The following is a 27,232-nucleotide window of genomic DNA, read 5'->3' as shown; positions in this document are numbered from 1 at the left end:
TGGAGTCTCTGTAGAGATACTGTCATAAGAGTCCAAATCTATGAAATTTGGGCAGTCTGCAGGTAATGACCGGAGCCCTACAATGACTTAAGACAGAATTTAGTTATTTTTTATTAAATATTCCAACTCAGAAGAACATCGCTGAATATCTGAACCAGAAATTTGACATTGAGCTCTGAACATTCACTCACTAAGTCACATCACAAATATTGACTGAGCGTTTCAGTCTCCCAAGAACTGTTCTTGGCACACGTAGATGTGATGAATTCAGGCAACCTTGCTCCCTCATGTAGTCTATAGTCTAATGGGGGGAAAAGGTAGTGGAAAGCATTAAGAAACCAAATAAAGCAGGTTGAAAGGACAAGGCATGATAAGGGATGCTATTTAGATGAGGTGGTCAAGGAGGGCCTCTCAAAAAAGACAATATTTGAGCAAAGACCCAAATAAAATGAGAGAGTGTGCCATATTAGGCAAAAGCAAGAGCATGCACCCTGGGGTAAGAGCCTATATATATATATATATATATATATATATATATATATATATGTAAGAGCCCTGGAGTAAGAGCATCTGTGTATGTGTGTGTGTGTGTGCGTGTATGTGTATGGCATGACCAAAAGTCTTGTGGGTGAAGCAAAATGGACAAGAGAAAGTGTGATATTAAGTGAAATTGAAGAGTTGGGCAGGGGTCAGAGCATGGCAAGTTCTTGGGATTTTATTCTAAATATAGGAAGATGATGGATAGATTTGAGCAGGGAAATGACATAATCTAAATTTTCTTTTTAAAAGGATCTCTCTGGCTGCTGAATAGAAAGAAGAGGTTGAGAAGGAAGATACGAATGGGGACAAAGAGGTTCTTGGAAGATGTAACAGTAGCACAGACAGATGCGATGGGGCTTTGACTAGAGAGTGGAGTGGCTGAGTAGGGGTGGATTCAGGGCATAACTAAGGATATTTTGTGAAGGCAGGGTTGACAACATTTGCTGATGGACTGATATGTGATTTGAAAGCAGGTCAGGATGACTCCAGAATTTTAAAAAATCTAAACCATCAAGGAAGTAATGGTGTGGTTGACTGAAGTGGTAAACAATGGGTTGGAGCACATTTGGGAAGAAAACCATACCTTTTTTGGAAATGTGAGCTGGAGATACTTCTTAGCTATCCTAGTGGAGTAGCAGGAGTGTCTATGAGGCTAGAGTAAGGGAAGAAGTTGAGCTACAACATAAATCTGAACGTAATCAGCTTGTGAGGGTCACTTATAACCACGAGACCGTGTAGATCACCAAGAGACTGAGGGCAGATAAAGAAGTCCAAAGATACAACACTCTTGCTCCAACATACAGAAGTTAACGCACAGCTGCGTAACCCGAGGAATGTCCAGTGAGGCAAAAGCCAGGAAAGTGTGCTGTCCTGGAAGCCAAATAAAGGAGTTTCAAAAATGAGGGACTGGGCACCTGAGACAATGCTGCTGAGTGGCTGAAGAAGATGGGGGCTGAAGATTTACCACTGGACTTGATTTTTGTGGAGGTCGTTGCTGACTATTAGAGCATGTTCTCTGAAGCACTAATCAAGAAAGCATGACTTCAGTGAGTTCAAGAGAACATAGACATGAGGAATTAGAAATAGGTAGGGAAAATTCAAGAATTTTTTCTAGAAAGTGAAGCAGAAGGATTATGTGGAAATTAGACATCAATATGATATGAAGAGAGAATTTTAAGAAAGCTATTATAGCATGGGTATATGTTGATAGGACTAATATATAAAGAGCAAAATTCATAACATAAGAGAGAAAGAATGTTTATCTGAAGGAGTAATGTGCTTGAAAAGGCTGGAGGGCTGTGTATGAATGGGAGGAGCACTTGGCTTGGATGGAGCAGGTGGCACAGTCTTTGTAGCAAGAAGTATGGCGGTGTGTACAGGTTGCATGTGGACAGTTGGGTAGATACGATGAAGGAACATAAGGACATAGTCTTCTGGTATTGTTTTCTCAGTAAAAACAAGTTATCAGTAAGTTAGGTTATGTAAGTAATGTTACTAGCTGAGAATGTGAAGGGGAAGAGCTTATGGAGGTTTGAGAAGTGTGAAATAGACCTTGAAAAGTATGAAGTTAAGTTACTAGACAGTGATGAGAGCCATGTGAACCATGTTTACATAGGTATAAGGTGGGACAAGTCAACATGGTGGCCTTTTGCTCTCCAGCCATATTTAGTTTCTCAGGTGCAGGTTAGGAATAAGCAGGAATTGGATTTAGCCAGAGTTGGGCTGGGTGTTTTTCCTTACCAGATGAGTACAATGGTGGAAGAGAATATGAAGGGATTTGAGAATGAGGAAAAGAATAATTATGGTGAGGAACCACAGAAGCTGAGCTGGTCAAGGAGGGAAGCAATGACATGAGGGGATGATAGCCATTAGAAAGGCAATGTCTTGTCGACTCTTTGGGAGTTTCTAAAAATTGTTGGAGTGATGGTGCTAAGGGAATGACCTAAGAAGGGAATAGGTGGTAATGAGGCAGTGAGTGCTTGAAATGGAAGTTTGGTGATGGTGCACTTATTGGTAATGGTGTGGAATAAGGAAAACTGTGGGCATGGGTGGCTAATGTTCGGGCAGGAGGAGATCAAGATTTCAGAAGTGAGCAGCTCAAGAGCTGAGTGGCAGAGGAGTAGTGGTTTGGGGGAAAACACCGGTTGATTAGGTGCTAAAATAATTGGTCATGTGACATGTACTTCTATGGAGTTATTAAGGAAGCGGGAGGATCCAAGATCTGGAAGTAGCGTCAAAGAACAAAGCAAGATCTACCCCTCTCCTTCAGGCTAATGACAGGCAGGTTGTGGAAAGGGAATAGCCATCCTTGGGAGGGCTGCAAGAAGTGGTAACTATGTTTCAGAAAAGATTTAGGGGAGGATGATGGCAGCTGAAAGGTTCTAGAATGTATAATGGAAAGTAGGGAAGGAATAGTAAGAGTAGAGAGAGAATCAGAGATTGCCTCGAATGAGGGAATACGCTGAGCAATATGGGATAAGCATAATAGCAAAGGCAAGTGGTATGTGGTTTGGACGATTTTGGCAATAGGTGATCAAGAATGAAGGCAAGATGGCCCAACCCTAGAGATTGCTTTGGTGTGGTATGTAATGGATTCTAATGAATCACGAGGAGGCAGGGAATGTGTGTGTTGGCAGGAGAGGGATGGGAGGGGCACGGTGTTCACAAAAACAGGTAAATTGTGCTGAGGGCCAATTTAACTCCTTATTCAAACGACTCAGTACTTTTTACTTGAGAAAAGTAACCCTAAATGCCCTGGTCTCACCTGGGTTTAGCCTTCCAGGAGCCGGAAAGGTAGCAGCTACACATAGTCCATAAATAAAAATCATTCAGTCCTGGACCCAAGCCACAAATGGTGCATTAAAAAACACACTTTACATCTGCCAAACTTTCTACTCGAAGATCTGCAGTGGGTTTGGTAGGTTTCCGCTGCTTGGGGAGCTGTTAGTTTTTCACGTCCCTTTGTGGCAAGGAGCCCATAAGCTGGCCAGTCCAACTCATTCCCCACTTGTGCAATTAAAAAGACTATAAAGAGAATAACAAAATAGGCCTTTGGGAGCCACAAGTCCACACACTTTTTCTGTGGTTTGTGAGTTTCAACAAGACGGAATGTGTCTGGCTCTGACTGCTTTAGTTGAATAAAAGAGTGGAAGCTGTGTGGGTGCCAAGTGTTTTCAGATCTCCTGGTGGCGTGTGAGTGAGTCGTTGCACCCAAGACCACCCTGATGGCGCACACTTAATAGGTCATTTTTATTGCACTGGGAAGGCCCCCCTAGGGTCTGCCCGGAAGGCGCTTAAGCACCTACGTTTCATGGACTAGGGAAGCCCCTGCCCCAAACTGCTAAGCTTTCTAATAACTTCCTATTCTTTAGGACTCACATCATAGTCACGGCTCTGCAGTGCCTTTCCCAGCCTCACTTTTGTGCTCTCGAGCTACTTTCACAGAACATCATCTTATGTGGTCATTATTTATAAACTAGGCATCGCAGACACCGAGTCTAGTGCTGGCGTGGCATCTGGAGGCCGTCAATAAATGTTCACTAATGGTGATGCTGATGTGAGTCTAGGCACATTCGCTGGTCGTATTCTTAGACTTTCATTGTTTTTTACCCAATACCTTTAAAACTGAACATATTCTTCAGGGTCCAGATGGACAGAATGGATGCAGGACAGTTCCAGGTGGTTCTTGGGACATTATTCTCAGATCATGGATACAATGATATTACCTTGGGTAGAAAGGACGCCTTGGGTTACCTCTTCCTTGCCATCAAATCTCTGGCAGATTATCCAGGCAAAGGTAAAATTAGCCTTCCTGGGACAAGGGCAGACTTATATCCTCTGCTGGTGATCATGCTGGCCCAATTCTTGAGGCCACAACTCTATTTTCTAGAAGTTGGAACACACTTTCAGTAGAGAGAATTTGAGGTATAAGAGCTACCATTTACTGAGCACTTACAATATATACTGTGCAAGTCACCTAACCTAGTTATTTCTCAAAAAAAAGAAAAAAAAAACCCAATGAGGAGGAGACATTAGTATTATCCTACTTTACAGAAAAACAAATTGAGACTTACAAACATCATGTAACTTTTCTTAAATTCTTGTAGCTATGAAGTGGTAGACCTGAGATTTGAATCCAGGTCTCTGATTCCAAAAGCTTATACCTATCATTTTCTGGGATGCTATTCTAAGCAGGATGCGGTTCTGTGATGAAAGAAACACTGAGGTTTGCTGCCAGTATCACAGTCTTCAAATTTTCCTGAATTTCCAAGGGGAGGTAATTATATTGATGATTTAAACTATCCTACCTGGAAATGACCTTTTTTTTTTTTTTTTAATTTAGGGCTCAGCTTGTGAATAAATAAATAGGAATGACATTATTTAAATTTCTCTTCAAGTTTTTAGTCATTTCATAACAAAATGACATATAGAAACAACGTTTAAAACGTATAGACTTCAGTTGGCCTACTCTCATACATAATTCTATTTTAAATGTTCTCTGAAGGATACCCAGACATATGGTTTGGCTAGTGAAACCAACGTTATAGACTCAACACTTGGAAGCAAATCCTTTCTCCTAGCTCATAATTTAAGTATCATTCTAGTTACCTAAATAGTCTTATTAAAGAAGTCTATACAGGATGTAGCAGATGAACTCTTGATACTTCGTTCTTACTTCCATTTTATTTTTATGTCTTTTACTTGATATTTTCTGGGCATTTAGCTGAATTAATAGAAGAACGAATAGGAACCCAGATGGACAAGCTACTAATGGTATCCATTGATTGAAGGTCATCTCTGAGATTGATGATGAAAATTAGTAGCAGCGTCCCTCATAAACCAAAGACCAGATTTGTGGCTAACTCTGCATGCTGGCACTCTCTGGAATAAAGGGTGGAGATGGAGGGATTTAAGATCAGTAAGATACAATTCTGCTCTGTTAGGTAAAGAAGCTCCATTTGTTACTAGAGCTATCAATAGAGTTAACTGGAAGTCACTGGGAGAGTCACATTACATATCACTTTAAAGTATTACAACGTCCCTATTTGGTAGGAGTTATTACCTCCACTTTACAGATGAGAAAACTGAGGCTCAGAAAGGTTAAATGACTTGTCATTCATTGCTGTGCGTCTTGCCTGAGGCATGTCGAGATGCCTGTGTAGGTCTGTTTGGCTCTCTGTTTCCTGCTATTTCCATTCTACCGTGCTGCTTCCTAAAATGTTTCTTATTTGGTGAAGAAAATAATCAGATGCAGAAGAGACTAAGAGAGATATACACAAATTGGGAGCACAAGGTAATTAATTCTGAGTTGAGATCCTAGAAGCTTTAGAGGGGAATGACATTTGATTTGGCTCTTTTAAAAAAATGGTAGGACTGTGCCAGGTAGAAGGAAGGTAGTGAAGATGGACATGACAGTAGAAGGTGGAAAGTTCCAGAGGCACAAAATGGCTTGGCAGGGGTAGGGGAAGTGGTAGGAGATGCAAATAAAACTGCAGGTCCCAGCCTTCAACATGGCATGAAGGGCATATCCTTTGGGCAAGTGAGAGTCTCCATGTGTTAGTAGATAGCAAGGCCATGACATGGTCAGACGGGTGGCCTAGAAGGGGCATCCTGCAAAAGGAGAGATGCTTTCATCAAAGTTGAGGAGGAACTGATCAAAGAGAGTAGACTCAAAAGGCAAGGGTGAGTGGGCTGGATGGTACTTGGTGAGTGAATTCAAGAGTGAAGAAGAGTAGAGAAAAAGGAGAATGAAGATTTAGGGCATCCTTTCTGTCCACTAGGTGCTGTGCTCAGTTTTCACACCATCTACCTTATTGAAACCACATAACAAGTCCATGAGAGGAGTATCTTTGTTGTCCCCAGTCTACAGCAAAAAAAAAAGTGACACCTAGAAGTCTCAGTCACAGCTAGTGGATTGTGGAAAATCTGAATGCAGGCAGGGTGAGTGCATGGCCTTTGATTTTTACTATTGCATCCTCAGCTCCCTGGATGAGTCCAAGGTTTTCAATCACTAGGACAGGGACTGGGAAGAGATGGAAAGGTATATAGAGAGACCCACTGAGATCAACATCGTACATTCTGAGTTTAACTTTTTTGTATGATATCCAGGTGGAAGTATCTGGTTAAAGAATCAGGAAGAAGAGAAAAGGAATCTAAAAATAAAGAAGGCATCGGTATTACAGATAGTGGTTAAAACCCAGGGCCCACAGAAGTTTGCTTGGGGAAGGATATACATGAAAGTGAATGGTGACAAGGTTGGATGCTCTAAAGACTATTCTCCCCTTTGCAAATAAATAAACACACAGACATAGAACCTTCTAACAACACGATCCTATAAACTCAAGCAGTCTTTATTTCCAATTATGTCTTTTGTGACTTTTTATTCTAGTGTGAGAAATATTTACTTGCCTGGCTTCTCAAAATCATTGCCTCGTTGGAGTGTGGAGAGTTGTTCTCTCCAAACTCCAGCTCCAGAGAGCCCTGGGCTCCTCTCCACGGTCACCATGACCCATGTGCATCAACTTGTCAAAACTGAACCCTGAAGCATTCACATCTTAGTATTTTTGTGAACAAATACGTTTTCAACTGGGAAGAACAATATTGCAAAAATTAGAAGCAAAATAGTTTGTTTCTCCCAAACTTGTCTCCTTCTTCTGGGCTATCCACTCCCTCGCCTGCCTTTGCCAGCAGTCCTGCAGAAGAGTCCCAGGGACAACACAACAGTAGGCCTGAGTGAGAGAAAAATGTCACTCTACGGCACACACTCTAGAAGTTTAACTGAGAGGGTCACGGCCACACCATCTCCCTGCCTGAGCTGCCATGTGTCTGCTGGCGGATGGAGGAGAGGTCTGAGCGGAGAGGAGGTGTTCCTGTGGCATAGTGTAGCAACTGTTGTTTCTCAACCTCCAAATAGCGGGAAGAACTGTTCTCGAAACCTGGCAGTTACAGAGACTCAGTCCAGAAGGTCAAGTCATTCATGGCAGGACTCATCAAATGTTTTTACCATTTCTCCCCTCTAAATTGCATTCTGCACAGGAGACCTGCATCTGTGGGACTGACCAGGCAGACAACAGGCCTTCCAAAATTCTCTTGTCAAGATACCTCACAAAGAAAACTGAGCAATGTCGGGGGAAGAATTTAAAGAGCAAATCAAAGGTTCCTGGTGATTCTACTGTATTTTATAAAACTATTTACATTTCTCTTTTTGGTCATGGCGAGGTCTATTGGCACAAACAGCACAGCCACAAAGTATTCTTTTGCTTTTAATAACTCATCTGATATATATTTATATATATTTATATATCTGCTTATCTTCATTTCCTCAGCAAGAGGGGAAATAAAAATATTGATCTATAAAATAAGCTGATGATAACACAATGCCAAAAATAGCTTATGTTAAGTGCAAGGGGTGAAGCTTGAGAGCAAGCTAAATTGCAACAACATATTGATTTAACATTTTAAATACAAGACTTGCAATAAAATAATTCTTGAGATCTGCTCATTTTTAGTTTACTTTTTAAAAACTACTCTCTATACACATATCCAGTTGTAACACTTGACAGTAGCATCATGGGGCATGATAGAACTTTGGTACACATTGCAGATGTGGATGGGTAATGTCTGTAAATGATACTCCTTCACCAGTTAGAGCACTGTACAGCAGGTGACCAGCCACCTGATCCCACAGAATGTTCCCACCAGAACCCCGGAAGCTTCCCAGGTGCATCGGACACAGCGGAGGAAGCAGGCTCACTGGATCCATATTGTGTTTCCTCTCTCGGTTCTCCTGGGTTCCACTGTCAGCTCCCCAAAGGTGGAGAAAAACTGCTCCATTTCTTTCTGCAGCATGTCATTTCTTTTCTCAGCATCTTCTTTTGCTCGCTCGGCGTTTCGCATTTTGATTTCGATCATTGTGAACTTCTTCCTCTCTTGATCCAGTTCATCGTGGAGGCTCATCATTTCTGTTTCCAAAGTCAAGTTTCGCTGTTCTAAGCTAGATGGGGTGAGGGAAGGAATAAGAGATAAAGTGATTTTATTCACTTGAAATGTGACAGGGATACTAATATTTTCTGAACTCTGTCTCTGCAATGCTTAGGAAATAGTAATGGGCCCCTTCAAATCAGTGAAGCAAGGTCTAATGATTTAAAAGATGTATTTTTATTCATTCATTCATTCATTCATTCAATTTGCTAGGATGATTTACTATCATTTTAACAAGAAGACCCCAAGACCTCGCTTGGAAGCACTTAGTTGTCGTTTGATTGTGAATGAATGAATGCCAGCACAGAGAAGCCAGAGACTGATTATCAGGGAGCACAGAATGGCAGATGCAGGAGGCAACCCAAACCACAGGGCTTCTTGGAGTCAGTTCAGGTAAATGAAAAGTAAGGTAAAACTGGCTTTACTAAAAGAAAAGGGGAAGTGTGATAAAGTTGGAAGAGAAAGAGGACATCATATTTGCCTTCAATCAAAGCAAAAGTAATGATAGTGAAAATGTCACTGATGGATAGCTCGAGTCTCTTATGCCAGGAAGTTGCTATCAAAATAAAAGTGGCATAGCAATATTTGTGTCAGAAAAAAAATAGATTTTTAGCAAAAAGCATTATGACAATTAAAGATGACCATTACTTAACGATAAAAGGACCAATTCATCAGGGAGATTTAAACAACACTAAACTTTTATTCACCTAGGAGTCTAGCCTCAAATTATTCAATATAATATATAGCAAAATTATAAGGAGAAATTGATAAATCTATACTATTAGGAGATTTTTCTTTCTCAGAAATTATAGATCTATCTGATAGAAATTAGAAGAAATGTAAAACGTTTGAACAACTTAATTACCAGACTTGATCTATTAGTCATATATAGAATCCCAAACCAGTAAAAAGAGAATAGTTTTTACCAGGCCAAGTAACTGATATCATTTAGACAAATTTCTCCGACCACAATACAGTAAAGTTAGAAACTAATTTGGGGGGTAAAGAACATCAAACTCACATTTTTAAAATGTGAGTTTAAAAGCCAAACAACATATATCAGTGATTGATAACTAAACAAAGTAAACTATTATCTACCATCTATCTATATCGTCTCTCTATGACTTTGTCCAACTTCAGTATTTATGGGATGGAGTTTAAAAGAAGTTGAAAGGGAAATGTATGACTGCAAAGAGGAACAATCAAAAATTAACTAGAACAGTTAGCCTCCTCTATTTCTGTGGCTTGGGCCCGTGGCAGCATGTCTGCCCCACTTTGGTGTGGACCTCTCCCTCCGGCTGTCAGGCAGGTAAGAATGCTACAGGAAGAGGCCCATTGAGATGACATTCTACTGGGAAGTTCCATTATTTTCTCCCAGTCTCTGAAATGCTCCATAGATCACAGAACAGAAATAGGCGCCAAGTTCTCACAGATGAATGCGTACATCGGCAGCCATTCAGAATAGCTTTTTGTCTGTTCCTACAGGTTTAAAGTGCTATCTCTTGCTTCCCAGCGCTAAGTGCTAAGTTATCATCACGCACTGGCAGAAATGCAGAGTTCTGGTAGCCAGTGGTTCAAAAACTACATTAAAAAATGAGAGCTACCTTATAAGCTGATGGCATTTTTCTTCTTCCGTAAACCTGTCACTTGGCATTATACAGAAAAATTCAAACCAAGTTTCTGTTCAGCAAGATTTACAAGAACTACTTTCCAAGACAGTCATTTTTCAAGTTAATGTATAAGTAGTACTTTAACGTATATTTACTTTACCAAAGCTCTTGACAATATGTATCTTTTGGCCTGGTAGTTGACAAATGAGTGGGACACATATTAAAATACACTAAAGCCAACTTTATGTATAAAGAAGCAGCCATGTGGGGTGTGGAGGCCTGGCAGTTATTGAAGCAGGACAAAGACTGAGGTCCACTCCTATGAGGACCCCAGAACACCCCTGAAGCAGGAGGGCCACCAAGTCACACAGCCTGAAACTGGGGCAGAGACCACAGAGGGGCAGCTTCATGCTGAGCTGAGCCTTGAGTCTTCTCCCGCTTGAGCCTTAAGTGTCCTCTCGCCTACACTAAGCTGAAAGGAGAACAGAAAGACCATCGGGTTTCGAATGTCTGTAACCATGGTGAAAACGCGGGGGTGGGACATTCTGGTTTCTGGCCCAAGGTTCCGTCTGTGAGCCCTGGGCTCCGTTCTCCATTCCCTCTCAAGTCCACGGAACAGGTGACAATCAGGACACTGGGCAAACACCCCTTATCCTGTCGCAGCTGCTTCCCTAGAGAAGCTGCCAAGCACACTTCTACCTTGGTCATCTTGTGAGAAGATGTAAACTGATATAAGTTAGGGTTTAGCATAATCGCTTCCTTATAAATCATAGTTTTTGCTCCTCGTTTAGCCTACAATTTCCCTTGTCCACACGAACACACTTCATGTCATCGCTTTTCTCAAAAACCTCCGTGGACTCCAATCTCAGAATGAAAGCCAAACTTATAATGAGTCCCAAGGTCCTAGGTCACCTGGCCCTGTTCCCTGTCTGCACCCCGCCCATCCCGTCTCGTGGTGTTTCCACGTGCTCTTCCCCAGGCAACCACACGACTTCCTCTTTGACGGCCTGGAGGCCCTGCACCTGACCTTACACCTCGCCAATGCCTCTTGCCCCTCTTGGCTGCGTCAGCCTTCCACTGAGCCTCTGAGCCACTTCACCTCTCAATCTGTCTCTGCAATGGAAGGGAAGCAGGTTCCATGAGGGCTGAGTTTTTGTCTATTTTATTCACTGCCGAACCCTCAAGGCCTGGCGCTGCGGGGGGCGGACAATGGACACTGTCTCAGCATCCAACGATTAAAAGAACGAAAAATAAAGATCTGTTTCTTTTGACTCTTTTTCTTCACCCTCATTTCATCCTCTTCCCACCAGTGAAAATAGGCTCCTTACTTTCCACTTATCCCAGCCCCTCTCTTTCCAGCCCTTAACACAACGCCACACATTTAATAACAGAAGACAGCATTCTTGAGTCCTATTCTGTGCCAGGCGCAAGGCTCAGTGACTTCTCACATGCTTTAAGGTAAAAACTACTCATATTTCAGTTTTTCACAGTAAGAACCCAAAAGCTCATAGAACAATTTCCCCAAGTCCCACAGCTCACAGGTGGGGAAGCCTGGACTCGAACTCGGGTCTCCGGCTCTGGAGCCGGCAGGCGTGACCTCCTGTGCCTGCAGGAGGAGGCGGCTGCAGCCTTTCCGGCAGCTGCGAGCTCCGGGTTTTCCTCACCTCTTTATCCTGGACTCATACTCTATCTTCTGTTTGGTCATCTCCTGCTTCAGGCTGGACACTAAACTGTGCAGCGCGCTGTGGCTGCTGGTGGTGTTGCCCACGAACGTCTCACTGTTGTCGCTGCTGCTGGTGGCACGACTACTTCGACCTCCCACACTCCTCCGGTCACTCTTGTTTTCATAGTCCCCAGGGTGGGAGAGGTCGTCCTGCGGGGGCCCGTCCAAAACAGGGTCCTCAAAATTAGCCCCGTAAAAGTCTTGCTCTGGGCAGGTGGTGGTGGAGGAGCGACAGGAGTTGGAATTCTCGGGGAGGGAGATTTCACAGGAGGACGTGGACCAGGTGGCGCTGTCGATACTCTGCTTGTCATCAAGGTTCATCATGGAGAACTGTTGATGGACGTTATCATAGGTGGAGAGCCTGTTGTGCTGGCCTGACTCTCCCGCTTGCTCTTTCTGCTTGTTATCCCTCAGGGTCACATAGCCATTGGGCAGCCAGCTCATGTTGCGTCCGTTCATGGGGTTCCCAACCGTGTCGGGGTTCAAAATGCCCATTCGCACCGTTCCGTTCTGTACACTGTGGGTGCCCATTTTGGTACCAGACCCCTTCAGGGAAGAGGTCCTTCTGGCCTGTAAGCTCCCATTGGGAGTGGTTTGGGTTTTCTCCAGACCTTCTACATTACTGCTGCTGAAGGACCCATTGGTGACTATCCCACTGCCCTTATTGAAGGCAGGATTCTTTTTGACCATGAGAGGGGGGCTCCTGGAGACATCCAGCTTGTGAACGCTGTTCCTTGGGCTGTTGGTTTTACTACCTGGTAGCGCTGTGGGGGACCCATTATCCATGCCGCTTCTCTGGGGAGACTCGGGCTTGTCCCAAGAGCACTGCCTACCAGGACTGTCCTTGGTATTGTTGTTCTCCTTGTTCTGTAGCTGGCCCATGGTGGCTTTCTTCGGAATTTCATTGTTGTTGTTGCTCACTCCTTCTTGGGGTTTGCTTTGCAGTTCCCCGTCTTTGGGGAAGAGGCGATCATGTTTGCCAATCATCACTGACATCAACTGCTGGACCACCACGGTGCCTGGAATTGCATAGGAAACACAGCAGGATGAGTGGTTTATTTCCCACTTCGAAAGTGACTCTCAAAGAGCCACAATCACATGAACATTCAGCATGATTATCAGTAGTGTGAACTATATTCTTTTTTTTAAATAATTTTTATTTTGTTATATTATTCTTAATGACAATAATAGCAACAGAAGCATTTACCGTGTGCCACAAACTACACCAAGCACTTTACGTTGGTTAGTTTCGTTGGATTTTATTTTTTTATTTTAATTTTTTTCTTTTTAAAGATTTTTTTTTTAAAGATTTTATTTATTTGACAGAGATAGAGACAGCCAGCGAGAGAGGGAACACAAGCAGGGGGAGTGGGAGAGGAAGAAGCAGGCTCATAGCGGAGGAGCCTGATGTAGGGCTCGATCCCATAACGCCGGGATCACGCCCTGAGCCGAAGGCAGACGCTCAAGCACTGTGCCACCCAGGCACCCCGTCTTTTTAAAGATTTTATTTATTTATTTGACAGAGAGAGAGACAGCCAGTGAGAGAGGGAACACAAGCACGGGGAGTGGGAGAGGAAGAAGCAGGCTCCCAGCGGAGCAAGGAGCCCGATGTGGGGCTCGATCCCAGGACCCTGGGATCATGCTCTGAGCCGAAGGCAGACACTTAATGATGGAGGCACCCAGGTGCCCCAGTTTCATTGGATTTTAAAACAAATCTATGAATAGGTAGTTTTTATCTTTGTATTGTAAACGTTAAGTAACTTGACCAAGGTCACAAAGCTATAAAGGAGCAGAAACAGGGCTTGAAACCAGAGTTAGCTAGTTCCAAAGAATAGGCTTTTAATCATTATACACCATTCCCTGCAAGTTTGAGATTTAATTATGAGAAATCTTCCTTAGGAGGAGGTCAATGTGATCTCTCATCTGACAATTGCCTCAAACCACCAAGATATTTTAATGGCATTGCTTAGTGGAACCCTCTATGATTGCTGGTGGGTATATGGTCTGTCTTTCTAATGCAGCAAAGATAATGAAGTTCCATGTGAGTTTTGCTCACTATTCAAAAGTTTCAAGGCATTTTAAGTGACATCAGCCAGAATGGTCTATTAAGGATCTCCAAAAATCCTCTTCTCCATAAAAGCAGCTGACAAAAGTATTCTGAATCAATATTTGTAGGAATCTGGAAATGAATTAAAGGCCTGCTACAGTCTGGAGAATGCTTATTCAAGAAAAATGGTTGACTCAGTAATAGCAGCAGGCTCTGTGGTGTTTTAACTTTGTCCCCATCCTCTTCTCCCTAGCTTTGCAATAGCCTTGAAAACTAATATCCCACAGTCACAGTGGGAACTGGCAGCTTGGCAGCCCCTGCAACGGGCAGAACAGAGCTGGAATTCCACAGCTCCATTCCCAGAGTATTGTCATCGTTTGACCTGTTTGGTGGTTCTCTTGAAGACCCCCTTCACAATGCATATCTTTATTTGATCTGACTAGGAATTTGACCAGTGTGAAGAGCATTTTTCTCAGGGGCATTTGTCAAAAATAATGAGGGCTCTTTTGTGTAACATCATGGCCGCGGGAAGCAGTGGATAAGAGTTGGGACAGACAATAGGCTCATCACAAGCTTAAAAGGAAAATCTGAGGAATGCGATTTCCATGGGGGGTTTTGAAAAAAGCGTGGATCTATTCCTGGGAGTCTAGAAGACTACACACATGTTCAGGGTTATGTGCACGCCTATAGCTGTGTGCGTGCTCAGGAAAGAACTGGAAAGTCCCTAGTCGCTGACCTCTAGCTGATCTTGAGGCTCTGCACAGGCAGAAACTGAAGGCTACTGCACAGCTGCGAACTACCTGGCTGCCTGTCAAAGGTCTGCATATAGAGCACTTTGGTAAAAAATTGGGAAACTTATTGTCCTAGGCAAATTAAGGAAATCTTTTCCAATAATTAGTTGACAACCAAGCAAACCAAGCATAGACTTCAGTGGCCACATATGGCAAAGAACATAGACTTTATAGAATTAGTCCAGAAAAATCACTAAACAAACAACAACAAACCTGGGGAGGGGGAGGACCTGATATCCAAAGTTCGCACATTATTATATTATTAAAAATGTCCAGTTTTCAATGAAAATTTTGAGACATGCAAAGAGTAAAGATATTATGGCCCATACACAGGAAAAAAAAGAAATTCTGAGGAAACCCAGTGTACTCATTAGACAAAGACTTTAAATCAGCTATTTTAAATGTTTTCTAATAACTAAAGGAAACCATGTCTAAAGAGACCAGATGAAAGTGAGAATGATGTCTCAGCAAATAGAAATTATCAATAAAGAGACAGAAAGTATAAAAATGAACCAAATAGATATTCTGGAGTTGAAAAGTATAGTAACTGAAATGAAGAAAAAAAAATATCAGGGCACCTGGGTGGCTCAGTCAGTTAAGCGACTGCCTTTGGCTCAAGTCATGAGCCCAGGGTCCTTGAATCTAGTCCCACATTGGGCTCCCCCTGCTCTGTGGGGAGCCTGCTTCTCCCTCCCCCTCTCCCTGCCATTCCCCTTGCTTGTGCTCGCTCTCTCTCTCTGTCAAATAAATGAATAAAATCTTAAAAAAAAAAATCAGTAGAGGGAACCAACAGCAGATATGAGCAAGCAGAAGAAAGAATAGATATACCTGAAAATAGGTCAGTTGAGGTTATCCAGTCTGAGGAACATAAGGGAAAAAGAAGGAAGAAAAATAAACAGAGCAAACAGAGCCTCACAGACCTGTGGGACACCATAAAGTATACCAGCATGTGCCTAATGGTAGCCCCAGAAGGAGAGTCCCAAAGGAGAAAGAATATTTAAAGAAATAGTTGCTGAAAATGCCCTAATTTGATGAAAAACTTGATCTGTATAGTCAAAAAGATCAGCAAATTCCAAGCTAGGTAAATGCAAAAGGATCCAAACGTAGACCCATCATAGTCAAGCTGTCTTAAACCAAAAACAAAGAATCTTGAAAGTAGTAAGAGAGAAGCAACTCATGTATAAGGGGTCCTTAGTAAGATTCAAAGCTGATTTCTCATCATTTCTCATTGCCAGAAGGTAATGCAATAAGATATTCAAAATGTTGACTGCCAAGCAAGAATTCTATATCCAACAAACCTATGCTTCAAAGTGGAGGGAAAATAAAGACATCGCTAGACAAACAAAAACCGAGAGGGTCTGTAACTACCAAACCTGTTCTACAAGAAACAGCGAAGCATTAGGCAGGGCATTTTAAATGATGAAAAGACCTTTGAGAAAGAAAATAATTCTCTTACACAGATGAAAATACTATGGTTTCCATTTGATTCTCCTATCTTCCCTATGCACTGTAAAGTATGAATTAGAAATGAATACAAATCTCAGCAGAAATAACTCAGACAATAAAGGATAAAAAAGTTAATCCATTATTAAAAGCAGGAATTTATTTAGAAAAATCAATGGATTGATCAGGTTTTATGGCATATTAGCTGAAATCTCAAGTATATTCTCACATATTCCTCACTGCCTTCCAGGATGAGCTCCTAGCCCTTAAAACTGGCTGCCACCATTAACTAGGCTTCTCAACTAGTTTCCTAACTTGGAGCCCCTTCCCCCTCAAGAACCCAAGAAACTCCTTAAGTATTAATTTATTCATGTACCCATAGTAAAACAGTATAGGCTAATGAAAACATCATTGAACTATACTAATTTGATGTGTTAACTGCATTTATATGATGTTACGAAAAGCTCCTAGGAATAGTCTCCAATAAATAGGCATAGCAAAACAATTTAAATTCTAGTTAGTAACTGTACTTTCTATATAAAATACTTAAATTGAGATTTGGGTGGGGGGGGAAATGATGACAAGGGCTTTGACAATGCAGATTTCTACCGGAAATAGCTACTAATTCGTAGCTGTCAGACAGTAGAGACCTGATCTGGGGTGGGGCCACTCTTCAGCTTAAAGCAACATCTTGGCAAAAGTTGACTCTGAATGTAATTCAAAATCAAATTTTGAATATGGAAAAAATGTGTTAAATCCATCTATATCCTATACACTTCTATGATAATTCAAAACTTACAATATATTTAGATCACGAATCTTCAATGTGCCAGGTCTGATGCTGGGTCAGTGTTGCTCAAACATTAATGTTTGTACAAATCACCTGGAGATTCTGTTAAAATGTAGGTATTGGGCGGGGCATGAGATTGTACATCTCTAACCAGCTCCCAGATGACACCAGCGGAGACAGAATAGTAGCACTGGTATTACCTGGGGGCTTCAAAATTGCAGGACCCACTGCAGACCTTCCCAATCGGGGAACTTGCCTGTTAACAGTATCTCCAGATGATTCCTATTTATGTTAGAGTTTGAGAAACACTGTGTTAGGTGGAGATGTTTCACTTACATCTTTTAAATTAAGTATCTCAAAGGCTGTGAGATAGGACTTAAAATTTTTCACATGAGAAAACTGAGGTTCAGAGAGGTTAAGCTGTTAACTCAGGGACGCAGAGATGATAAACGACCAAGGCGAAATTTCATATTTTGTCTTACTCCAGAGCATGCACTCGTCCTGTTATGTTTCAGTTGTTGGAATTTAAACTGTAGTAGTAACAAGTAAACTTGGGGTTGTTCTAAATAAGAAACTAAGTAAAAGACATCTATTATTGAATCAGAGTTGTGGAAGAAAAAGGACTCAAAAAAATTAATGGTATTATATATCCATCTTTCCTTTTCTTTAGCTACCTCTGAATCTGTCATCCTGTTTTCAGTGCATGTAGGAGTGAATCCGATGAAAAGATTTTAGAGTTAAGATGGCTGTCAGCACTGTCGTTATGTACTGTTTGAAGACATGTGTACTTAGTCCTATTTTACTATTTGCTCATATGACAGACACACTTTCAAATATTAGCAGTCTCTATTATATATGACTCTGTCCAGTACTTTGAGAAAATGGAGCTTTTTCCCATCACCGGAATATTAACATTTGAAGCATCACCGCTTCTCACCAAAGCCGTGAACTATGCGGGGCATTTAATTAATTGAAGAGCGACATTCTCAAGACCTCCATGATGAGTCTGTGAACAGTCATGACAAAGTTACCTGACATAATTATAGAGTGACTGTCAGGGCCCTAGCGATCTAGAAATCTCTCTTTCTACCATGGGAGGCTTTGCTTTCATCTAGTATCCAGAATAATAAATGGCAATAGTTCTTGCAGAGGGACTTTCTTTCCATTTTTCTATCTTTTTAGGACAGACTAGCTTAGTAATGATGAAGTATGTGTCACTATATACTCTTTTTTACTTTTTATTTCCTCCTTTCTGTCATTCTCTTCCTTGGGCTTCTAATGAAAAACATGAAACCCAAATAATGAGGTCAGAGTGGTTATAGTCACCAGCCCATTCTGAAGGGTCCAAGCAGATTCAGGGATCCCACTGTGCTACATGGATCCTGAAATTCCCCCTCGCCTTTTATAACTTTTCAACTTTTATAAAGGTTGAATTTAAATACCACATTATAGGCACTTCTTCATAAGAATTGGATAAGAATTCAATTTTCCTTTAAAGGTACCTAGGTATTTTAAAATACACTTACATATATACAGATATATATGACAGCCTTCTATGAAATGTAGTTTCAATTTGTATTTTTGCAACGAATGACCTCATACATGTGTCATTTTGTACATGTACAGATGTTCGTAAGTTATATCAGGAATTTTGACAAATGACAATCCTGGAAACACCATCTACTCATGAAATAGGCAATTCCTTTGTGCCTATTTGTAGCCACTTCCCTACCCCCACATCCCAACCATGATAATCACTGACCTGCTTTCCAACACTATAGTTTTTCTTTTTCTAGAATTTCATATAAATGTAATTATACAGTATAAAGTCTTTTATGTCTCGGCATTATTCACTTAGCATAATACTTTTGACATTTATCCATAGTGTTGGATGTATCAATAGTTCATTCTTTTTATTGATGAGTAGTATTCCATCTTATGAACGTACCAAAAATTGTTTATCTATTCACTGATTGATGGACAACTGGTCTGTTTTCAGATTGGAGCTATTATGAAATAAAGTTGATATGAACATTTGACTAAAAGTTCTGGGTGAACATATATTTTCTCTATATGTGGGTTAATACTCAGCACACTGCTCTGTTGGGTCTTATGGCTAATAAATAATTAAGTTTATAAGAAGCTACCCAACCTTGCAAAATGGCTCTAACATTTTGTATTTCCACCAGCCAAACTTAATTATTTAAGTCTCAATTTTATACTTTGTAGAGGATGTATTGTGGTAGCTCATCAGAGCTTAAATTTGCATTTTCCTAATGATTAAAAATACTGAGCATCTTTCCATGTGTTATTTGCTATTTGTTTATCTTTGATGAAATGTCTAATTCAGATCTTTCACCCATTTTTTTTTCATTGGGTTCACTGTCCTATTAATTTTATGAGTTATTTATATACCTTTAAAACAAATTCTTTAATCGGATATTTGATTCACAATATATGCCCCATTTCCATGGCTGGCCTTTTTGTTCTCTTAAGGATGTCTTTTGAAGAGCAAAAGTTTTAATTTTGATGAAGTCAAGCTTATCAATTTTTCTTTATGGTTAGAGATTTTTGTGCCCTAGTAAGTCTTTGACTAGCTCAAAGCCATAAGGTTTTTTCTCCTATGTTTTCCTAAGTTTTATGCTTTTAGCTCTTATATTTAGGTCTATGATCCATTTCAAGTTAATTTCTGAGTGATGTGAAGTAAGGATAGAGGATTTTTTAAACAGATATGCAATTTTTCAAGTATCATTTATTGAAATGACTACCCCTTTCCCACTGAATTAGGCACATATGTCACAAACAAATGATGACATGTGTGAGTCTATTTCTGGACTCTTTGTTCTATTACATTGATTTATATGTCTATCTTTATACTGATACCACAATACCTTGATTATTTGCGGCATTATATTAAGTCTTAAATCAAGCAGTATATTTCAACTTTCTTTTTCCCTTTCAAATTGTTTTGGCTAGTCTAGATAATTTTTTTTTTAAGATTTTATTTATTTATTCAACAGGGATAGAGACAGCCAGCAAGAGAGGGAACACAAGCGGGGAGTGGGAGAGGAAGAAGCAGGCTCATAGCGGAAGAGCCTGATGTGGGGCTCGATCCCAGAACGCCGGGATCACGCCCTGAGCCGAAGGCAGACGCTTAACCGCTGTGCCACCCAGGAGCCCCTAGTCTAGATAATTTTTATTTCCACGTAAGGTTTACAATCAGATTGTCAGTTTCTACAAATAAAATTTTTTCTGTGACATTTTTGAGAATTATGTTGATACTATAGGTACACTTAGGAAAATTAATAGCTTATTGGTTTTAACTATTCTAATTGACGAACATCGTATATTTCCCCATTTACATAGTTTTCTTCATAAATGTTTGGTAGTTTTCAGGATATATGTATTGTGCATATTTTCTTAAATTTATCCTTAATTTTTGATATTTGTGTTGTTCTAAAATTATATTTTTATTTCAATTTCTAATTGTTCAATGTTAGCGTATAGAAATACAATGAGATGTACTGTATGGTGACTAACATAATATAATAAAAAATCATTATAAAAAAAAGAAATACAATAAATTTTTATAAATTGACATTGTATCATATGACCTTGATAAGTTCACTTATTATAGATTTCCTTGCAGATTTCCTAGAATTTTCTACATAAATTATCATGTTGTCTGTGAATAAACAAAGTTTTACAACTTCCTAATTTGTATGCCTTTAATTCCTTCTTAATACTTTATCACACTGGCTGGGATTTCTAATACAGTCAAAGTGCCAGAACTAGGCAATCTTACCTTATGCCCAGTCTTAGGCGGGAAAGCATTCCATCTTTCACCATTAAGCATAATATTATAACTAAAGTTTTTATAGATGACCGTTGTTAGGTTAAGTTCCTTTTATTTCTAATTTGCTAACAGCCTTTATCATGAGTGGTGTTAGATTTTATAAAATACTTTTTTTGTATCCATGGGGAGGATTTTTTTTAAAAAAAATCTTTGTCTGCTAATATGGTGAATTACACTGATTTTTAAATGGCTAACCAAGTTGATCTTCCTGGGATTAAAACCCACTGATGTTGGTTTATTATCCTTTTTATATGTTTTATATGTTCCTGAAGTCAGTAAGGCCAAGATCTTAAAGAATATCAAATAAAATAATAGTGAAGGTTAAATATGATGCCTAGGAAATCTATTTGTTTGATAAAACTATAAAGAAATTCAAGGAAGTGATTGATACAAATGTCTGCATAGTAAAATAGAGTTATAAGTAAGTGGGAGAGTAAGATGGAGCAAAAGGACACGGAGACGGACTTTTGGGATGCCTAAAAATGTGATACTTCTTGACCCGGGTGGTGATTTCTAGAGTAGTTATCTTACATAAATTCATTAAGATGTGTATACGTGTGTGTGTGTGTGTGTGTGTGTTATTGGTAGTTTTCATTACCACATGAATTCTGTTTTATAATAAAAAGAGTTTTTAGAAAACTATAAAGTACCTGTAAGCTTCTTATAGCTTCACATTTTATATCTTCTAATGTCTGCTAAACTCTTCCAAAAGAAATTAAGTTTTCTTATTGTCCCAAATCTGATGTTCAGTTGATATTGCCCTAAATATCTGACAAGGAAATGAAGCTGAGTTGATGCAGGCAAACACTTAAAAGCCTTCTTTCTGTCTCATAAGACATAGAGGAATGAAAATCTTAGAATTTTCAAGAAAGGAACAGTATCAGGAGTATATTTTGCTCTAAATAAGCTCAGAGTGAAACTAAAATGATTCGTTTTCTTTCTCCTTTCCTCTTCCTTATTAAATTCTTAAATGCTCAATTCGTCCAATTTTTAGAAAACAACGGCACTACTAATGGCCATTGGTAAGAAGGGTATCCAAGCAGTATGGCCTGCTGGAAACAAACAGAAGTGTAAGTTCATTGTGGAAAATAATTCGAGGCATTTTATAATCTAAAAAACGATTCACGTTTCAAATTATAGTTTAATAAGCAGTGTTATCTTACAGAAGACCATATTTTTCTACTTCTTGAAATCAGGCAAATAAAACCAAAATTAATAAAAATATATTCACTTAAAATAGTTACTTTTTGAATCTTCTGAAAATTGCATGGGGCTCAAAAGGTGAACTAGATTTTTCTAGTTCTTGCATAATACTTTACAGCTGATTTATTCTTGTAAGGCTACTAAGGAATCTTTTAGTCATTTGTTATGTTGAGTAACCTCAAAAAAATACCTGACTTCCAAAGAGAAGATTTTTGCACTTGAAGAACTTGGGTCAATAAATGAAGTTACCATGGAGTTACTTATTTCCCTAGTTTCCTCAGAAGAGAATAGGTTCAGACCAACCAAAAGACAGTTGATTGGGGCACCTGGCTGGCTCAGTCAGCGGAGCACGTGACTCTTGATCTTGGGGTTGTGAGTTTGAGCCCCATGTTTGGTATACAGACTATAAATAAATAAACTTCAGAAAAAAACAAAACAAACAAACAAAAGACAGTTGACTGTTCTTTTGATGATGATGTAAGCTAACCATTTACTTACCCTCCATGATGGTCAAAGGATCTTCTACTTTGGGGCGCAGGATATTAGGGCCAAAGACTGTGGCCAAGTTCTGCACACTCATTTTGTTGACTCCAGAATAGGACTGTACTTCATCCAAGAACCTGTTGGGTATAGAAACATGAACAAAACATGGGATGAAATTCGTCAGTAGAAGAAAATGGGTTATTGGGAAATTTATTAACTAGAATATGTTCAAATACAATTATGGAGACAAAATTATTTAGAAATTCAAACATCTCTCAGTCAAATGTGGGGAAAATATATTGCAAATGATTAAGGATCAGACTCGAGGGAATCATATCAAATATCATCTCTGGCCTGGCTTAGCTCGGTTCTCTCTGTAAATCACACGAACAGGTATATTTGGATAATGCTAATATGGACAAGATATTCAAGAATATGGATTTTCTTTCAAACCTTAAATAAAACATTCATTTTATATGTATACTCAATTTGAGAACTATAAATAAGATCGTTCTAGTACAATCCTTTATTTCAGAGAGGAGGAATCAACCCTCTTCGTTGAGTAATTTGTGAGCTTCAAATTTATAGTGTATTAAAAAATGAGATCAAACATGGTTTAAATTAAAACCTTGGCTCTGCTGATATGAAAAATTATAAGCACAACTTTCAATTTGTTAGGTGCTGAAGAATAAGAGGTGTGAAATAGACTTTTCCCCAAATGATTTTACTAAGAGGGATTGTTTTTGTAGTCTTTCAGCTTTTTTTACTCCCCACCCTCTCTTCATTCCTAGATTTCATGGTTTATTAATTGTACTGATGAGACAAAGAGGAAGTAATGAAAAATAAAAAAGAACTTATTATTTTTCATTCGGTTTTATTTACTTATTTATTTTTTTATTTCAAATTTTTATTTAAATTCTAGTTAGTTACCATATAGAGTAGGATTTAGTGATTCATTACTTAACACCCAGTGCTCATCACAGTACGTACCCTCCTTAATACCCATCACCCATTTAGCCCATCCCCCACCCACCTTTCCTCCATCAATCCTCAGTTTGTTCTCTATAGTTAAGAGTCTCTCTTATGGTGTGCTTCCCTCTCTCTTTCTCTCTCTCTTTTCTCCCCTTCCCCTATGTTCATATGTTTGGTTTCTTAAATTCTACATATGAGTGAAAACAAACAGTATTTGTCTTCCTCTGACTGACTGACTTTACTTAGCATAGATGAATGGATAAAGATGTGATACAGATGATAGATAGAAAGATAAAACAGAATATTACTCAGCCATCAAAAAGAATGAAATCTTGCCCTTGCAGCAACGTGAATGAAGCTAGAGCGTATTATGCTAAGCAAAATAAGAGAACTTATTATTATTTAAAATAATACATTTTAGGTGTCAGTCATTGCACTAACTTATTAAACTCTCAAAGCAACTCTGTGAGGTAAATACTATGATTATCTCCATTTTACAGATGAGACATATGAGGCACCACAGTGGTCAGGAATATTCTCCAAGGACAATATTCTCCAAAGAAGTAACAGGTGGCAGAGCTGAGTGTGAACCCGGATCGTCTACCTCTACAGTCTGTGCTCTTGTCTACTCCCTTCTAACTTTGAAGAAAGGCGCCTGTTCCACATATTCATTACTGTTAGACAGGCTAAGTTATAGTAAAACAGAAGGGCAAAAACTCACACCAGCGTAATTTCTTGATAGCTGAAACTAAAAGTCTGCGTAATGTTTCAAGAGAAGTGAAGTTCTGTGGAGATAAAGATCTGCAAGACGGTTCTCAAGGAAGAGCGTTTTCCCTTTTACTTAAAGAGGGTGTCCTCCTTTCTCATTCACCACAACAGCTTGAATTAGTTCAAAATCTTGGGATGGAACCCTGATGTGTTAATGAATCTATGTTATCAGTGATACTATTTCCTTCTTTTTTTAAATTATGAAACCTGGGGCACCTGGGTGGCTCGGTTGGGCGTCTGCCTTTGGCTCAGGTCTTGATCTTGGGGTACTGGGATCAAGCCCTATGTTGGGCTCCCAGCTCAGTGGGTAGTCTGCTTCTCCTTCTCCCTCTGCCCCTCCCCCCACACTAGTTCTCTCTCTCTCTCTCTCTCTCATATAAATAAATAAAATCTAAAAAAAAAAAAATTATGACACCTAAACTCATATTTGCTTCCTACTATCACCAGAAAAAGTTACATTAGGAGATTCTGGAATTCCTACTCAGTTACAGTTGACAGTGAGGTCCACAGTGTCTGGCATTAGTCTTAAACTGCATAGTTCCCAGTGTGCTGAATATTTATCTAATCATGACATAAAAAGTATATGCAAATGATAATACTGTATTAAATTAAAAATTTGATTCATTTAAAAATAAACTGGGAGGTTTTCATTTAAGATACCTTACAGTGACTTGTAGTGTCAATCATCATCTCTTTATTTAAATTTAATATGTTTCAATTTTTATTTCTTTTTAAGTTTTTATTTAAATTTCAGTTAGTTAGCATACAGTGTACCATTAGTTTCAGGTGTACAGTTTAATGATTCAGCACTTCCATACATCACCCAATGCTCATCATAGCACGTACACTCCTTTTTTTAAAAAAAAAATTTATTTGAGAGAGAGAGAGAAAGAGTGAGCACGATCAGGGGGAGAGGGGCAGAGGCAGAGGGAGAAACAGACTCCGTGCTGAGCAGGAAGCCCAATGTGGGACTTGATCCCAGGAACCTGGGATCATAACCTGAGCCGAAGGCAGACGCTTAATGACTGATCCACCCAGGTGTCCCAGCAAGTGCCCTCCTTAATCCCCATCACCTGACCCACCCATTCGCCCACCTGCTGTCCATCTGGTAAACCATCTGTTTGTTCTCTATAGTTAAGAGTCTGTTTCTTGGTTTGCCTCTGTCTTTTTTCCCCCATGATTGTTTTGTTTCTTAATTTCCACACATGAGTGAAATCATATGGTTTCTTAACCAGGGGCACAGACATGGTGCATCCCATCCCAGGCCAGAGGTAAATATGATCGTGAGTGAGAGCTTTACCAGGCACAATTACTGTCCTAACGGAATTGAATAATAATGTCTTTTCAATGAGTCTTGACGTAAGAGAGAAATAGAAAGAAAATAATATTTATTCAACTTAAAAATATAATTTAAGTGTTAAAACAACTGTGTGAAATATGTGTTTCCAATACTCTTTTACCTAGTAGGACACTTAGAGAGGACAAGAAAATTGCATACAGATACATAAGAAGTCAGTGATAGAAACTGGATGCCCATACAGGTCTTTCTCGTGCCAAGGTAGATGCTCCTTCCCTAAACTAAGATACACGGCACATGTACAAACAATTTTGATGGAAGTTCGAAGCAACACATCCTTAATATGTGAACATAAGAGAGACTCAGAAACAACAAATGACAAAATCGAGCAATTTTAGTGGTCAAAGAAACCTTTGAGATCATCTTGTCAAACCTCTTAATTTTACGGAGGTCAACACTAGAGGTCAGAGCAGTTCAGTGATTTTATTCATGGTCAAAAGTAAATTAGTATCAGGTTAAATATCGTCTTGTTCTGCTTAGTTGTGTCTTCAGGACAATTCTTACCTGCAAATATACTTCAGGAGGTTGTAATTGACCACTGGCAAACTCTTCACCTGCTTTGCTAATTCCTTAACACCCTGATTAAAAAGAAATAGAGAATACGTGTTATCTAAGTGTTGGCCTTGGAATTAAAGCAGATGAAAAATGGGTATACAATATTTTTCATTAGTTTCACATATCATCAGTGAAGAATCCTGTCCTGAAAACTTGCCACTATTACAGAGAGCATTTCACAAATATTTTCAAAGATGTGAAAAAGTATTTCAAATATTTCCATAAGTACTATTTGTGGAGAAACAGATGTTAAGTGAAGCCTTTTTAACATTTTTAATACTTGCTCACAGTTGACTAAAAAGGGAAGATAGCCTCATTTATAATAAGGTTATCTGGGGAAAAAAGTAGCCTTCATGTAGTGAGGATCTTTCCCATTTCTGGCATGCTCAAAACAGAGACAAACAACGTTTACTGACAAATAAGTCTCTCAAGATGGGCCGTGTCTAGGATACACCGTTTGGGGTGGGATGGAGAATGAAAAGCCTACGCTTCACGGACATTTCACAAAGGGATTAATTGCTTGGGTTCTCCTCATTGTAGAACTTCTTTTTTTTTTTTTTTTTAAAAGATTTTATTTATTTATTTGACAGAGATAGAGACAGCCAGCGAGAGAGGGAACACAAGCAGGGGGAGTGGGAGAGGAAGAAGCAGGCTCACAGTGGAGGAGCCTGACGTGGGGCTTGATCCCATAACGCCGGGATCACGCCCTGAGCCGAAGGCAGACGCTTAACCGCTGTGCCACCCAGGCGCCCCTCCTCATTGTAGAACTTCTAAAATGTAAATGGTCCCAGAAAAGCTAATGGATAATGTAATCTAATTTGTTCTTCTTCCTGAAAAAGGCCAGATGGTAAATATCACAAGCGTTCTGGGACATATGGTCTCTGTCTCAACTACTCAACTCTCCTGTTGTGGTACAAAAGCAGCCACAGACAATATTACATAACAAAGGAAAACTTCAATAATAAAAATAGGCAGCAATTTCAACAACAATGCCAAGAAAATCCAGTGGAGGAAACAATAGTCTTTCCAACAAATGGCTCTGAGACAACTGGATATCCATATGCCACAGGATGAAGTTGGACCTTTCCTCATATCATAAACCACAATTAACTCA

The 27,232-nt window shown here is 39.7% G+C and overlaps 1 protein-coding gene across 7 annotated transcripts in view; it reads right to left on the bottom strand.

Annotated features, from left to right (window-relative positions):
• Positions 1 to 7,794: 7,794 nt before the first annotated feature.
• ARHGAP24 (Rho GTPase activating protein 24) overlaps positions 7,795 to 27,232 on the bottom strand; it is a 484,560-nt gene continuing 465,122 nt past the window's right edge. For 5 of the 7 annotated variants that reach the window (XM_044388111.3, XM_044388115.3, XM_044388116.3 and 2 more), the window contains 5 exons: positions 26,068 to 26,141; positions 22,482 to 22,603; positions 15,520 to 15,549; positions 11,795 to 12,872; positions 7,795 to 8,533 (listed from right to left, as the gene is read on the bottom strand). In XM_044388111.3, the coding sequence (XP_044244046.2) occupies positions 8,290 to 8,533; positions 11,795 to 12,872; positions 15,520 to 15,549; positions 22,482 to 22,603; positions 26,068 to 26,141 (1,548 nt within the window). In that variant the 3' untranslated portion in view covers positions 7,795 to 8,289. The remainder of the gene's footprint in view (positions 8,534 to 11,794; positions 12,873 to 15,519; positions 15,550 to 22,481; positions 22,604 to 26,067; positions 26,142 to 27,232) is intronic. The other 2 variants (XM_026509803.4, XM_026509804.4) reach the window with 1 other exon arrangement.

This window comes from Ursus arctos, unplaced genomic scaffold, assembly GCF_023065955.2.
Source record: "Ursus arctos isolate Adak ecotype North America unplaced genomic scaffold, UrsArc2.0 scaffold_9, whole genome shotgun sequence".
Taxonomy (NCBI): domain Eukaryota; kingdom Metazoa; phylum Chordata; class Mammalia; order Carnivora; family Ursidae; genus Ursus; species Ursus arctos.
The sequence above is the reverse complement of the archived record's forward strand: the minus strand, read 5'-3'. Positions and strand labels throughout refer to the sequence as shown.